Source organism: Egretta garzetta, unplaced genomic scaffold, assembly GCF_000687185.1.
Source record: "Egretta garzetta isolate BGI_Z169 unplaced genomic scaffold, ASM68718v1 scaffold22, whole genome shotgun sequence".
NCBI classification, from domain to species: domain Eukaryota; kingdom Metazoa; phylum Chordata; class Aves; order Pelecaniformes; family Ardeidae; genus Egretta; species Egretta garzetta.
In genome coordinates, this window is record NW_009259102.1 from 551204 (window position 1) to 562586 (window position 11383).

At 44.1% G+C, this 11383-nt stretch overlaps 1 protein-coding gene across 3 annotated transcripts in view; it reads left to right on the forward strand.

Moving 5' to 3' along the window:
* PTGR1 (prostaglandin reductase 1) overlaps positions 1 to 11377 on the forward strand; it is a 25051-nt gene extending 13674 nt beyond the window's left edge. The window contains exons 3-11 of one of the 3 annotated variants that reach the window (XM_035890773.1): positions 680 to 840; positions 2082 to 2127; positions 2857 to 2916; positions 4127 to 4294; positions 5682 to 5799; positions 6093 to 6248; positions 7808 to 7913; positions 9421 to 9539; positions 11051 to 11377. In XM_035890773.1, coding sequence (XP_035746666.1) covers positions 735 to 840; positions 2082 to 2127; positions 2857 to 2916; positions 4127 to 4294; positions 5682 to 5799; positions 6093 to 6248; positions 7808 to 7913; positions 9421 to 9539; positions 11051 to 11161 — 990 coding nt within the window. In that variant the 5' untranslated portion in view covers positions 680 to 734 and the 3' untranslated portion in view covers positions 11162 to 11377. Of the gene's footprint in view, positions 1 to 273; positions 841 to 2081; positions 2128 to 2856; positions 2917 to 4126; positions 4295 to 5681; positions 5800 to 6092; positions 6249 to 7807; positions 7914 to 9420; positions 9540 to 11050 lie in introns of all 3 variants that reach the window. The other 2 variants (XM_009635248.2, XM_035890774.1) reach the window with 2 other exon arrangements.
* The last annotated feature ends 6 nt before the right edge of the window (positions 11378 to 11383 follow it).

Genomic DNA, 11383 nt, shown 5'->3' on the forward strand with positions numbered 1-11383 from the left:
TCTCGTTCCTTCTAGTCTAGCAACCTTGGCAAACCGTTATTATCCTTTTGCTTCATCCCCTCCCGATTCTTCCCGTCCTTGAATAGGGTTCTAAATTTACTAAGTAACTATACTACAGACTTCAGAGAAACATCCAAACTAGACACTACTTACTTTAGAAAAACATCCAAACTAGACACTACTGATTTTAGCAAAGCAACAGCAAATTAGACAATAAGGCCTAAATCTTATGCATATAAGCCGCTTACATCTGGGGGTCTTTTGACCCTTAAGGTATCACTTGCACTTGGGTTCAAGCTTATAAAAGTTTAGGTTCAGTACTCACATCATGTAATTGGGTCAAAAGAGTGAGCTTAAGCGAGTTGGAGGTTTTTTTTACTTCCAAGATTTTTTTCCTCCTTAAACTGGTAGATTTTCCCTTTTCAATTGCTTTGGAGAGGGAGCCCTGTGGTCCTGCTGGGGCTGGCTTCCCATACCAGGGCTTGCTGCCAGCAGGCAGGGAGGTCCAGCAGGTCGCGGGAAGGCCTGGGCTGCTTAGGCAATGATGGGGCTTTTCAGGCATTTTCTTGATCCAGCCATATTGCTACAGGATGCAGGCAGAGGCCATCTTGTGTGACAGCATGTTATCAAGATACTTTTCCATTTTGTGAAGTCTAAAACAGTCCCATGATCAACCCAGCACAGTTGGGCATCTCTGACAAGGCGCTCTTTGGCTGTGCTGCTTGTTGCACAGGATGGTGACTGCCAAGGTGTGGGTTCTGAAGAAGCACTTTGAGGGTTTCCCCAAAACCAGCGACTTCGACCTGAAAAAGATAGAGCTGCCAGAACTAAAGGATGGAGGTAAGTGGAGTGCTACCTGTTTTTATATTTTCTGGAGGTTTTCTGGTTGCTGACAAATGGCTGTGAATCTGCAGAACTGTTTGTATGTTTCTCTGGCTTGGATTTTCAAAAATGGGTTGGCACGGCTTGTGGCAAGCCATGCACCGTAGCAGAGAAGGGCGATTGCTCAAGAACATGTATGCTGATGGATTTGGTGAGTTTTAAGCTGTGTTGCCTTCTGATAATACCCTTAGAAACAGTGGCTGAGCTCTTCTAACTCCGGTGTGCAACAGCTGCAGCATGCCTTTCACAGTCTCATGCTGTCTAATCACATGTGGTGCCTGATGGCAAAGGCATTCGAATGTGTTTGCAAATGAAGCTTACTGGAGAAAATTGCTGAAGTGGTATGTCCTTTACAAAATTTACTCCAGTTTAGAAGGTGTGCCAAAGAAATTGCATTAAAGTACTAGTTATATTTAACGATTTAAAGGTTCATTTCTTCCTTCACATTTTAATCCCTACAGCAAGAAGAGGCATAACTTCGTACTAGAGTAACACCTTTAAAGGAGATGACCTTTCTTGTTATGTTACATGGCCTTGACTATTCTTTCTGCTCACTCTGAGTAATGGAAAATATTTATATCTGAATATATTTCTGGCTTGTACTAGCTAGACCACTGCAGCACAGGCAATGAAAATTATTATTGGGTGGATATTAACAGCTAAAACCACTGTGTGAATAGGAATTTAAACTAAAATTTGTTTAACAGTATATTTCACAAGAACTAGTGGCATTACAAACAGTAAGGTGAATTAGGCTACCTAGAAAAGACAGCCTAATCCTTTGTGTTTAAGGTAGCAGAGTAGTGTTTATTACCTGTGCCAAGGTTTCTTACCACCCTCTGCTGACTGAATCGTGGGAAGGCATTTTATGTCTGGGTCGAAAGTAAGTTAGTGTTCTGCTTAGGGGGTCTGACCTCTTGAGCCTTCTGTAGAAAGAGGAGGCAGATAAAGAAGAGCAGGGTTGAAAAGAAACTAGCCTGCTAAAAAGGCACAACAGAAAGTGTCTTTTTTGACAGCACAGCGATAATCCAGACAAAGCTAATGAATGTAGTAGTCATTTCTTGTAGTTTTTCCCTAAAGGATGATGAGATATGGGGGTTTTGAGAAATTCCTATGGCTTTTGTTGCAAGACTGACTTGTGAAAACTATGCTTTACTGCACTGCTAATGTCTGGGAATTTGCTTTGTCTTTTCTTGCAGAGTTGCTGCTTGAATCGGTGTTTCTCAGTGTTGATCCTTACATGAGGTACATCTTTTTCTTTCTTTTTTAATTGCTGGCTAATTCATCTGATCTCCCACTTAAACCTCAAAAGGACATGTAGTGGGAGCATCCCCTTTTGCCAGAGATCCAGATGCCTTTGTCTGCTTTTTACAAAATGTGTGTAAATTACAAGACTTCCAATATAGAGCTGTGCCAGATTTAGCCAGACATCAAGATAATGATGTTGCAGCCCTAGACTTCTCTTGGACTCTGCTGTTGTTCCCTGTCACATCTCTTCCACTGGAATGCAACGGGCTCAAATGAGACTGCAGCCCTGTTGCAGTAGCTGCTTCACTTATCTTAGCAACCTTGTACTTAAGGATCCATATTCTAAGTAAGAAATTGCTGATGTGCCCTTGTTAATAGGTGGTAGTTCAAGAACAGGGAGACCAGGTAGTTTGAAGAAGTCTGGCGGACTGTAGTGTCAGAGAGTACTTTGGAGTCTCAGCCTTCTTGTAGTGGTAGACCATGCTGGGAAGATTAATGCTATTGTGTGCCCAACACTCTAGCCCAGTATTCAGTCAAGATGGGATGCTCATGTAGTGGGCTATGGAAAACATCAAGTTATGTCATTACAATGACAAGGTCTTTGTGATCTGTTCAACGTCACTGCTTATGCTCTTTTTCTGGGTCAGACAGTAGCTACTGCTTCATAGCACATCTGGAACATCATTACAGTTGCTAATGGAAAGCCATCTTCTGTCTGTGTTACAGACCGTACAGTCAAAGGGACATGAAGGAAGGGGACATAATGATAGGCACACAGGTTGCCAGGTAAGATCTTCAGTTCTTGTTATCCATACATGCGGCAAATCTCAAAGCAATGTACTGACTTGCATTGCCTATTCCTGACATGAGTCTGCATACTTCTGCAACTGTATTCTTATCTGTAACTGGTTGGAATGTGTTTTTCTTTTAACTTCTTTTTCTCCTCTTTTGTCTCCTTGGAGAGCATTTAGGCCTCTCATACAATCCGTATGTTATTTATGGTGATAACGTTTTCCAAGGAAATTTTTACAAGCAGAGGTATGAAGGACTGACCACCGTATTCGCCATAAGTGTCAACTTCATGCTTTAAAGTCAGCTGTGCTAGCAATTGCATGCATGAAACCAATGCATGCTGTCTACTCCAGCTGAGAATACCACAGCATCACCTAAGATACAGCTATAGCCAAAGGGTTATCTAACCTTAAATCCATCCTTTCCCAAGCTTGTGGTAATTTAGCTACACAGATGTTTCCTTTGTCAGCTTGTTCCTGCTGTGCTGCCTCTAAGTTGCTGCGCAGGAACATCTGTGGCCTTTGTCTTGTGTTTCTCTGAAGGAACACTGAGGGCTGGCGTAAATTAACAACCAAGTCTGCTGAACAGAAGGCCAACTGTTTCCAATATTTGAAAGCTGCTTACCTACCCCTTCGCAACATAGTTTTCCCATGGGGCTAAGAACGTTGAATTTTCATGTGGCACAGAGACACCACAACTATGAACAACTCCCTGTTACTAGATACTGCTTTCTGTCTGGTTTTGTTACCCCAAGAGGTTCTATCTTCAGGATCTTTGGCCTTTAAATGAGGTGCAGGTTGTCTGAGAAGGGAACTTCCTATTACAGCCTATCTGTGACTTCTTGTTTTTCCACCCTTTAATGCCAGTATCCTCTTTCCTGCCTTCTAACTCACAGAAGGCTAGTTTGAATACATACCAGAGTGGTAGTAGTCAAAAAAAAGTCGGCATCCGTGTGGGAACATTGGATGTGTTGTGAATAGGGCTGAGTTTAGAGTCATCTTGCCCAGTATCTCCCTGCTGATGAGAGATTATAGACATTTCAGGAAAGACATCAGAAGCCTACAGCATCAGCAGGTATGGGCTAAATGTCCTCACATGAAATAGTTCTTTTCTCCTGCATCACAGGGCAACAGGAGTAAAGGATGGAAGAGCCAGTAATAATTTGTCTCTGACAGGGTATTTTTTTTTTCCTTCTTTTAAACAGGATTCTAGAAAGCAAGAACCCTGCTTTCACAGTGGGGACCTTTGTCGTGGCTAGCAGTGGCTGGAGAACTCATTTCATCTCTGATGGGAAAGATCTACAACTCCTTCCTTCCAGCTGGCCAGAATCACTCCCTAAATCTCTGGCTCTTGGGACGGTTGGCATGCCAGGGTGAGTTTAGGGAGCCAAAGGCAGCTGTCCCCTGGATTTTGTTGTGCAGGATGTTTCTGCCTATCTGTATGACCTTCTTCTTTCATCTTGTTCTACCAATATGTTGTCTGCTCACTCTAGTAAAATAGTGCTTCCAGATGCCCATACCTTGTAGAAGGCCTGAAGTTTGGCCCATCCTCTAGGCTGGAGGAGATTTGCCTTGGAGGTTATGGTGCTTCTCCTTGAGGAGTTGTAGTAAGATAGGAAGAGGATCCAAGAGGGACTGGAAAGAATCCAGTTCAGTCTGAGTTAACCTCAGTGGAAAGACTCAAACTTCACTGGCACCTGAACTAGTCTGCTTTTGCTGACTGGGCTCTTCTGCTATCACTGTATTTCCAGAATTGCCCCCAAAATGGCCAAAGACAGCTGTTGTATTGTGCAGCAAAATAGAGGTCCTTTAAATTGCACTGCAGCAGACAGAGCTGCTGTGCTTCAGAATCTGTATTCACTACTGCAGTCTCTCAGTCATCTTTTCATATTTCTTCTCTCTTTCTCTGTAGTTTGTACCAGAAATCAAGTTTGTATGGGAAACCAGGACTTGGATCAGTGCTGTTGACACAGAAGGCTTTGAAAATGATTGTTACATTGTGTGTGATGCAGAACTTCACAGATCTCGTTTTGACATCAGGCAAAATGCATGTTTTTTCAGACAGCTGTTAGGTGGATTCAGTTCAGCCTTTCAGTTTGGACCCAGTGGGAAGCTCTAAGCTTGAATTTAGAAGTTAGAAGAAAAGTTTGTTGGGATTCTGGGTCAGTTGATCACATTGCTTCAAGAAGCTTGCAGAGCCTGATGTCAATCAGTATTTATATGATCAGTGGCACATGTTTGAGCTAAACTTCAGTGGTTCCTACAGATCACTATTCATCCAGTAGTCCTCAGCAGCAGTGTGCCCATCAATTCAGCAAGGTTTTGCCACCATTTTTGCTTTTTCTGCCAGCTTTGATTTGTGATGAGTATTGTTTAATCTTTGTCTCAGTCTGGTAGATATCACTGTCTACTGACCTCTGTCTAGCTTGGATTTACTTTCTCTTCCAGTGTGTAACTGGGTTGTCACAGAGTTCTCTCTGTGTTTCTCCTTTTGCCTAGCGAGCACAAGGAAGCTGGTTTCACCTAAGGCAGATTTCTGCCACAGCATCCTGTTTCCCAGTAGTGTATCTGTTTTTTTTCTGGGATGGCTTTAAAAAAGCCAAATTAGGAAGCTTGGGTTAATTTTTGTATTTTGTAAAGAATGAGGAAAACTGAATCTTCTACAGGTTGTGACGATACTTTGGTTCAATGTGGTCAAGTCACATCTCTGTGTCTAGTGTCTTTTATTCCTCACTGAGCATTCGTTCTTTCTCTTCACAGCGTCACTGCGTATTTTGGTCTGCTGGAGGTCTGCAAGGTGAAGCCAGGAGAGACGGTGCTGGTTAATGCTGCTGCTGGTGCAGTGGGCTCTGTGGTGGGGCAGCTTGCTAAAATTGGGGTGAGTGGCTTGAACTGCTCATACTTGCTCCTCAGGCTTACCTGGGAGATGGGGGAACAAAGCCATGAGTGATCAGGAGGGCAAGCATCCCTGAAGGCATGCCTGCAGTAAGGTCCTGAGATGGGACAAGCTCCTGAAGATGTAGCAAAGCTAGTTGAATGTTTCCTAGAGCTCAGGAACTCATATGGTGATGACAGCCTGACTTTAAGGGTGAGCCTTCTACCCAGCACTCTGTGAGTGTCAGCCTGTGTTGTGAGGGGTTGTTTAGAAATGTTTTTCTCCTTTCCTTGCAGGGTTGCAAAGTGGTTGGCTGTGCTGGCTCAGATGACAAGGTTGCCTATCTGAAAAAAATAGGCTTTGATGAAGCCTTTAATTACAAGACTGTTACATCTTTGGATGAAGCACTGCGTAAAGCCTCTCCTGATGGCTATGACTGTTTCTTTGACAATGTGAGTTCAGAGAGAGGACCTTACCCTGAGCAGACTGTAATTTTCCTTAAACTATAGCAGGAACTCAATATTGTATACATCTAATTGAAGACTACACCAGGAACTCAGTATTGAATTCCATCCAATTGAGAAATTGTCTCCATAAGAGCTTGTTGCTTTCCTGTTCCCTTCCTATGCTTATTTCTGAGGCTGACTTGGGCAGTAACAGTAAGAACAAAGACCAAAAGGCAAAGCTGGGTTGTTGGCAGTGTTTGTGAATGGTGAGAGAGAAAAGCTTTCTCTTTGGAAAGTACAGCACATTTTGGGGAGGTGAGGATCACAGTGAACATTTAACTGGTGCTGAACAGAGAGAGCTCCGGTCCATTCCTGGCTCCACCTTGGACCACAGGCAGTTCTCTGCTGTTGCTGGAAGGGGAGCAAGCAGGGACAGCCCCACATTACATGGTCCAGGTGGCTACACTGGTGCCTGTAAACAAAACAGTTGCAAGGCCCACATGTAAAATTGCCAGAGTGGCCCGTAGAGGGTTTCTGACCTTCCCAGGTACATCTGGAGTTAATAGGGGCTGATGACAGTTCTCGATAGGCTGTTTGAATGTGACCATCTTGTTTTGGAGGCTAAGAGAGTTTTAACAGTAACAGATGCAGTCAAACCATGTCAAGTCACCTTCAAGCCAAGGTGACTTGGCTTGAGCAAGCCCTGGCTTTTTTAATTTCCAAGTATAGCTAATGTATGCATTATACCTGATAATATGATACCCGGCACAGGGGTGTTAGCTGACATATTGGCCTAAAACTCCTTGGCTAGCTACCTGGTTTAAAGGGCAGCCATCATCACCCCTTTAGCATGTCTTTCTCTCAGCAGTCCATCTCCAGATCCAGGGATGATGGTGCTGTGTGGATTGCAATTCATGCACCTTGCCCTGGCAATCAATGTGAATGCATGGTGCCAGGGAAAAGTGCTTGCCCGTGTGGCAGGAGTTCCTGGTTGCCTTGTGTCACCCTTCCAAGTTTCATGGCCTGTGCTGCTAAGGCCTTAAACAGGTCATGTCCATTCCCTTCCCTCTCACCTCCAACTTTTGTGCAGAGCTCTCCCCAGAAGTAAGTTTTCTCATAGCTTTTCTCCATTAAAAACTTCCAAGTACAGCACATCCCTATTTGGGAGAAGAGGATCATGAAGTAAAAGCTTGTCATCAGCCATAATGTGAAGAGATAAAAGCGCAGACTGGTGTGCGAGAAAAGCAGAGGTGGTGCTTCTTAGTGCCCCTATACATGCCCCTTAGGAGGAGGGATCTAAGGGCAAGTCCTGCCCAATGCTTCCAAACCAAGCTTTGTGAAGCAGATTCAGAATTAAAACCAATTCCCTGTGCTCATAACTAATTTTTAGGAGAGTTACATTGAGTCCTCACAGGTGTTGTCTAAGTGTAAGGGTTTCTGCAGCAACTCACCTCTCCACACCTTGATGGAACCTGTTGATGCAACAGTGCAAGGTTGTCAGGTTTTGGCAGTCAATGCCAAACACTGGATCATCTCTAATGCTGCACGTGCTCTGGTTCTTGTAGGTGGGTGGAGAATTTGCCAGTATTGCTATCAACCAGATGAAAAAATATGGAAGGATTGCAGTCTGTGGAGCCATCTCTCAGTACAATGACTCTGTGCCTCAGCAAGGTGTGGGCCTGCTTTCTTGTGTCTAAGTTTATTTCCTGCTTGATGATGACAGAGAGAAAGACATAATGGGATTCTCTTGAGATTTTATTGTTTGTTTCCATATGCCATTTGTGTGTATGTATGTGTGTACATTCGGGTAACTAACCACTGCTCTGGGACAGTGGGAGCGTGGCCACGCTCCTTGTGCATACATGCACTCATGTCCCCTTGTGCACACTTGTACTGGGTGGAGAACAACAGCTGATTAGAAATTGAAGGAGAGACTAAACTCCTTAAAACAGGATTCCCCGAGGCTATAAGCAGATACAGATCAGTAGAAGGCAGGTGTGGTGGCATGCCATTTACACAGTATGTACTTGTAGATGAGAGAGTGGATTCCCCTCAGGTTTTTAGATGAGGCAGCTTAGGGGTTTTTTTCCATAAGATTTCAGCTACTGGTGAAACTGCTGGGAAATGTGGCTGAGATGAATATTCACCTTCAATAGCATTAAGTTTTCAAAATTTGTGTTTTAGAAGAAATGGGAGGTCTGAATTCTCTTTGACAACTGACTGGCTTTGGACTCCCAGATTACTTTAAAAATGGGGCAGGCTTTTGAGAGTGGTTTAACCCCAGTCAGCAACTAAGTACTGCGAACCCTGCCCCGCTGCCAGGATGGGGGCCAAAATCAGGGGGAAAAAAGAAAGTAAAACCCATGGGTTGAGATAAAGATGGTTTGATAGAACAGCAAAGGAAGAGAAAAAAAAAAGAAATAAATACAAAGCAAGTGATGCACAATGCAACTGCTCACAACCAGCCTGTTCCTGAGCAGCCCCCAGTGAACTCCCCCCCAGTTTACATACTGAGCACGACACCATATGGTCTGGAATACCCCTTTGATCAGCTGGGGTCAGCTGTCCTGGCTGTGCCCCCTCCCAGCTTCTTGTGCACCTAGCAGAGCAGGGGAAGCTGAAAAGTGCGTGACTGGTGTAAGCCCTGCTCAGCAACAACTAAACCGTCCGGGTGTTATCAACATTCTTCCAGTACTAGATCCAAACCACAGCACTATGCCAGCTACTAGCAAGAAAATTAATTGTATCCCAGCCAAAACCAGGACAGGAGACTATCACACATTTTTATGATTGAGGGAACTGTTTTTTAATGTGTGTAACTTTTCTGAGATTTAGGAAGAGCATGAGAGCTTGGCAGGCTATCAAACAATCTGTCAAAACAGTTTTTCCAGGATTCAGCTGAAACCCATCAGCTGAAGCCAAGGCCACTTTACTTCTGGATGAAACTGTTTTTGGAAGTGTTGGGTGTTTAGACACACAGCTTTCACTGGGTGGCTGTCTGTCCATGAATCCTTGGTCTTTTGTCCTAGAAATTCTGTTTGGAAAAAATAGCAGTTGCTTCTGTCTGGAACAAAGTGATTCAGCGGTCTTTACTGGCTAAAAGCTCTCTTTAGGCATTGGGTCGTATTTTAAATGAAACTGATGTTGCAGGTGGTTTGCTGGTTCCTTTCTCTTGCAGGGCCTTACCTGCAGGTTCCAATGATCTTCAAAGAGCTTCGAATGGAAGGGTTTATTGTGACCCGCTGGAATAACCGCCGGAAGGAAGCTCTGAAGGCACTGCTAAAATGGGTTGTGGAGGTAAGAAAGGAAGGGGTAGTTTTCCGTAAGGTGTACTCACACCATAGCTTCCCTCTTTCCAAGGAGGTCTCTTATAGCTGTTGAGGTGAGGTACCAGTGTGATACTTTTCTTCCACCCGACTTGATCTTTGAGCCTTTTGGGGACACTGAAACCACAGCAAACATGCCTGATCCCTTCTGCTTTCTTGAGACCTCTGATACTAGCTTATTGACTTCTATATATTCCAGAATACATGTAGGCTTTGAAAAAGGATCCTTCCAGAGTAGTTCAAAACACTTCTCTGGCAATTAAGTGTTTCATATTTAGAGTGATTCTTCTATTTCTCATTCAGAAGTCTCCTTTCATTTGTAGTATGAGCAAGGATTTCCATTGTAGTGCTGTGTTGAAATTACTAGCAGGAATTGATGTTTTCCTGGAATAGGGAGCTGGATTTTGAAGGATCTTAATAGGGAATTTCTTAAATTTTATTTTCCTAAATAGAAGCTGAGTTTAACACTTGGTTGATGGCTGTGAAAAGCTTCTGAGCGTGAATACCAAAGGCTAAGAGGCTCTAGCTTTTACAAACATGAGGATTTGTGATTGCTCAGCTTTTGATCACTTGGATCTGCAATTCCCTACTTCCTTATGGGTAGAGACAGGCCTGGATTTGGGGAAGTAATCCTCTACCTGTCCATTGTTTGGGGACCAAGTAGCACTAAATCAGTCCTGGTGTGTTTTTGTAGCAGTGACTTTTGCTCCCTGTTACGACTCCAAGTAGAAGGTCTTGCAACAAAAGCAGATCGTCCCAACAGCCTACCCAGTTTTGCAAAGTTACCCTGATGAGTGCCAGCTTGCATGTTTCAGATGAAACATATAAGCTGGAGAAAATTTGTTTGCGATTGCATCTCCCAGAGATCATAGACTCAGAATCATTTAGGTTGGAAAAGAAAGACCTTTAAGATCATCAAGTCCAACCGCTAACCTAACCCTGCCATTCCACCACTAAACCATGTCCCTAAGCACCTCGTCTGCCCGGCTTTTAAATACCTCCAGGGGTGGGCACTTGACCACCTCCCTGGGCAGCCCATTCCAGTGCTTAACAACTCTTTCTGTGAAGAAATTTTTCCTAATGTCTAATCCAAACCTCCCCTGATGCAACTTGAGGCCATTTCCTCTCCTCCTATAGCCCGTTCCTTGGGAGCAAAGACGGACCCCCACCTGGCTCCCCCCTCCTTGTCAGGCAGTTGTAAAGGGTGATAAGGTCTCCCCGCAGCCTCCTCTTCTCCAGGCTGAACACCCCCAGTTCCCTCAGCCGCTCCTCATCAGCCTTGGGCTCCAGACCCCTCACCAGCTTTGTTGCCCTTCTCTGGACACGCTGCAGCCCCTCAATGCCCTTCTTGTAGTGAGGGGCCCAAAACTGAACGCAGCATTCGAGGGGCGGCCTCACCAGTGCTGAGTACAGGGGGAAAATGGTAAAAACTAGGCAGCTGGTGAATGAAAACTCGGCAATTTCCTTTCTTCCTTTTGACAGGGAAAAGTGAAGTGCCATGAACAAGTCACTGAAGGATTTGAGAACATGCCAGCAGCTTTCATTGGAATGTTAAAGGGAGAAAATCTTGGAAAAGCCATTGTAAAAGTCTGAAGGTCACAGGTTCTTGGGAGACTGGCACAAGAGAATGGGATTCTATTAAGTGCTTTTAAACTCACTGATCAAAAAGCATGTTTCAGTCTTTTTGCTAGACGCTTGGTGATGATAATTTCTGTTAATAACTGGACTAATACATATAAGTATACAGCAATGACTTTGCTCTTTAAGAACTTGAGAGTTGCTTCCCAAAGCAACAACAACAAAAAGCCATAAAGC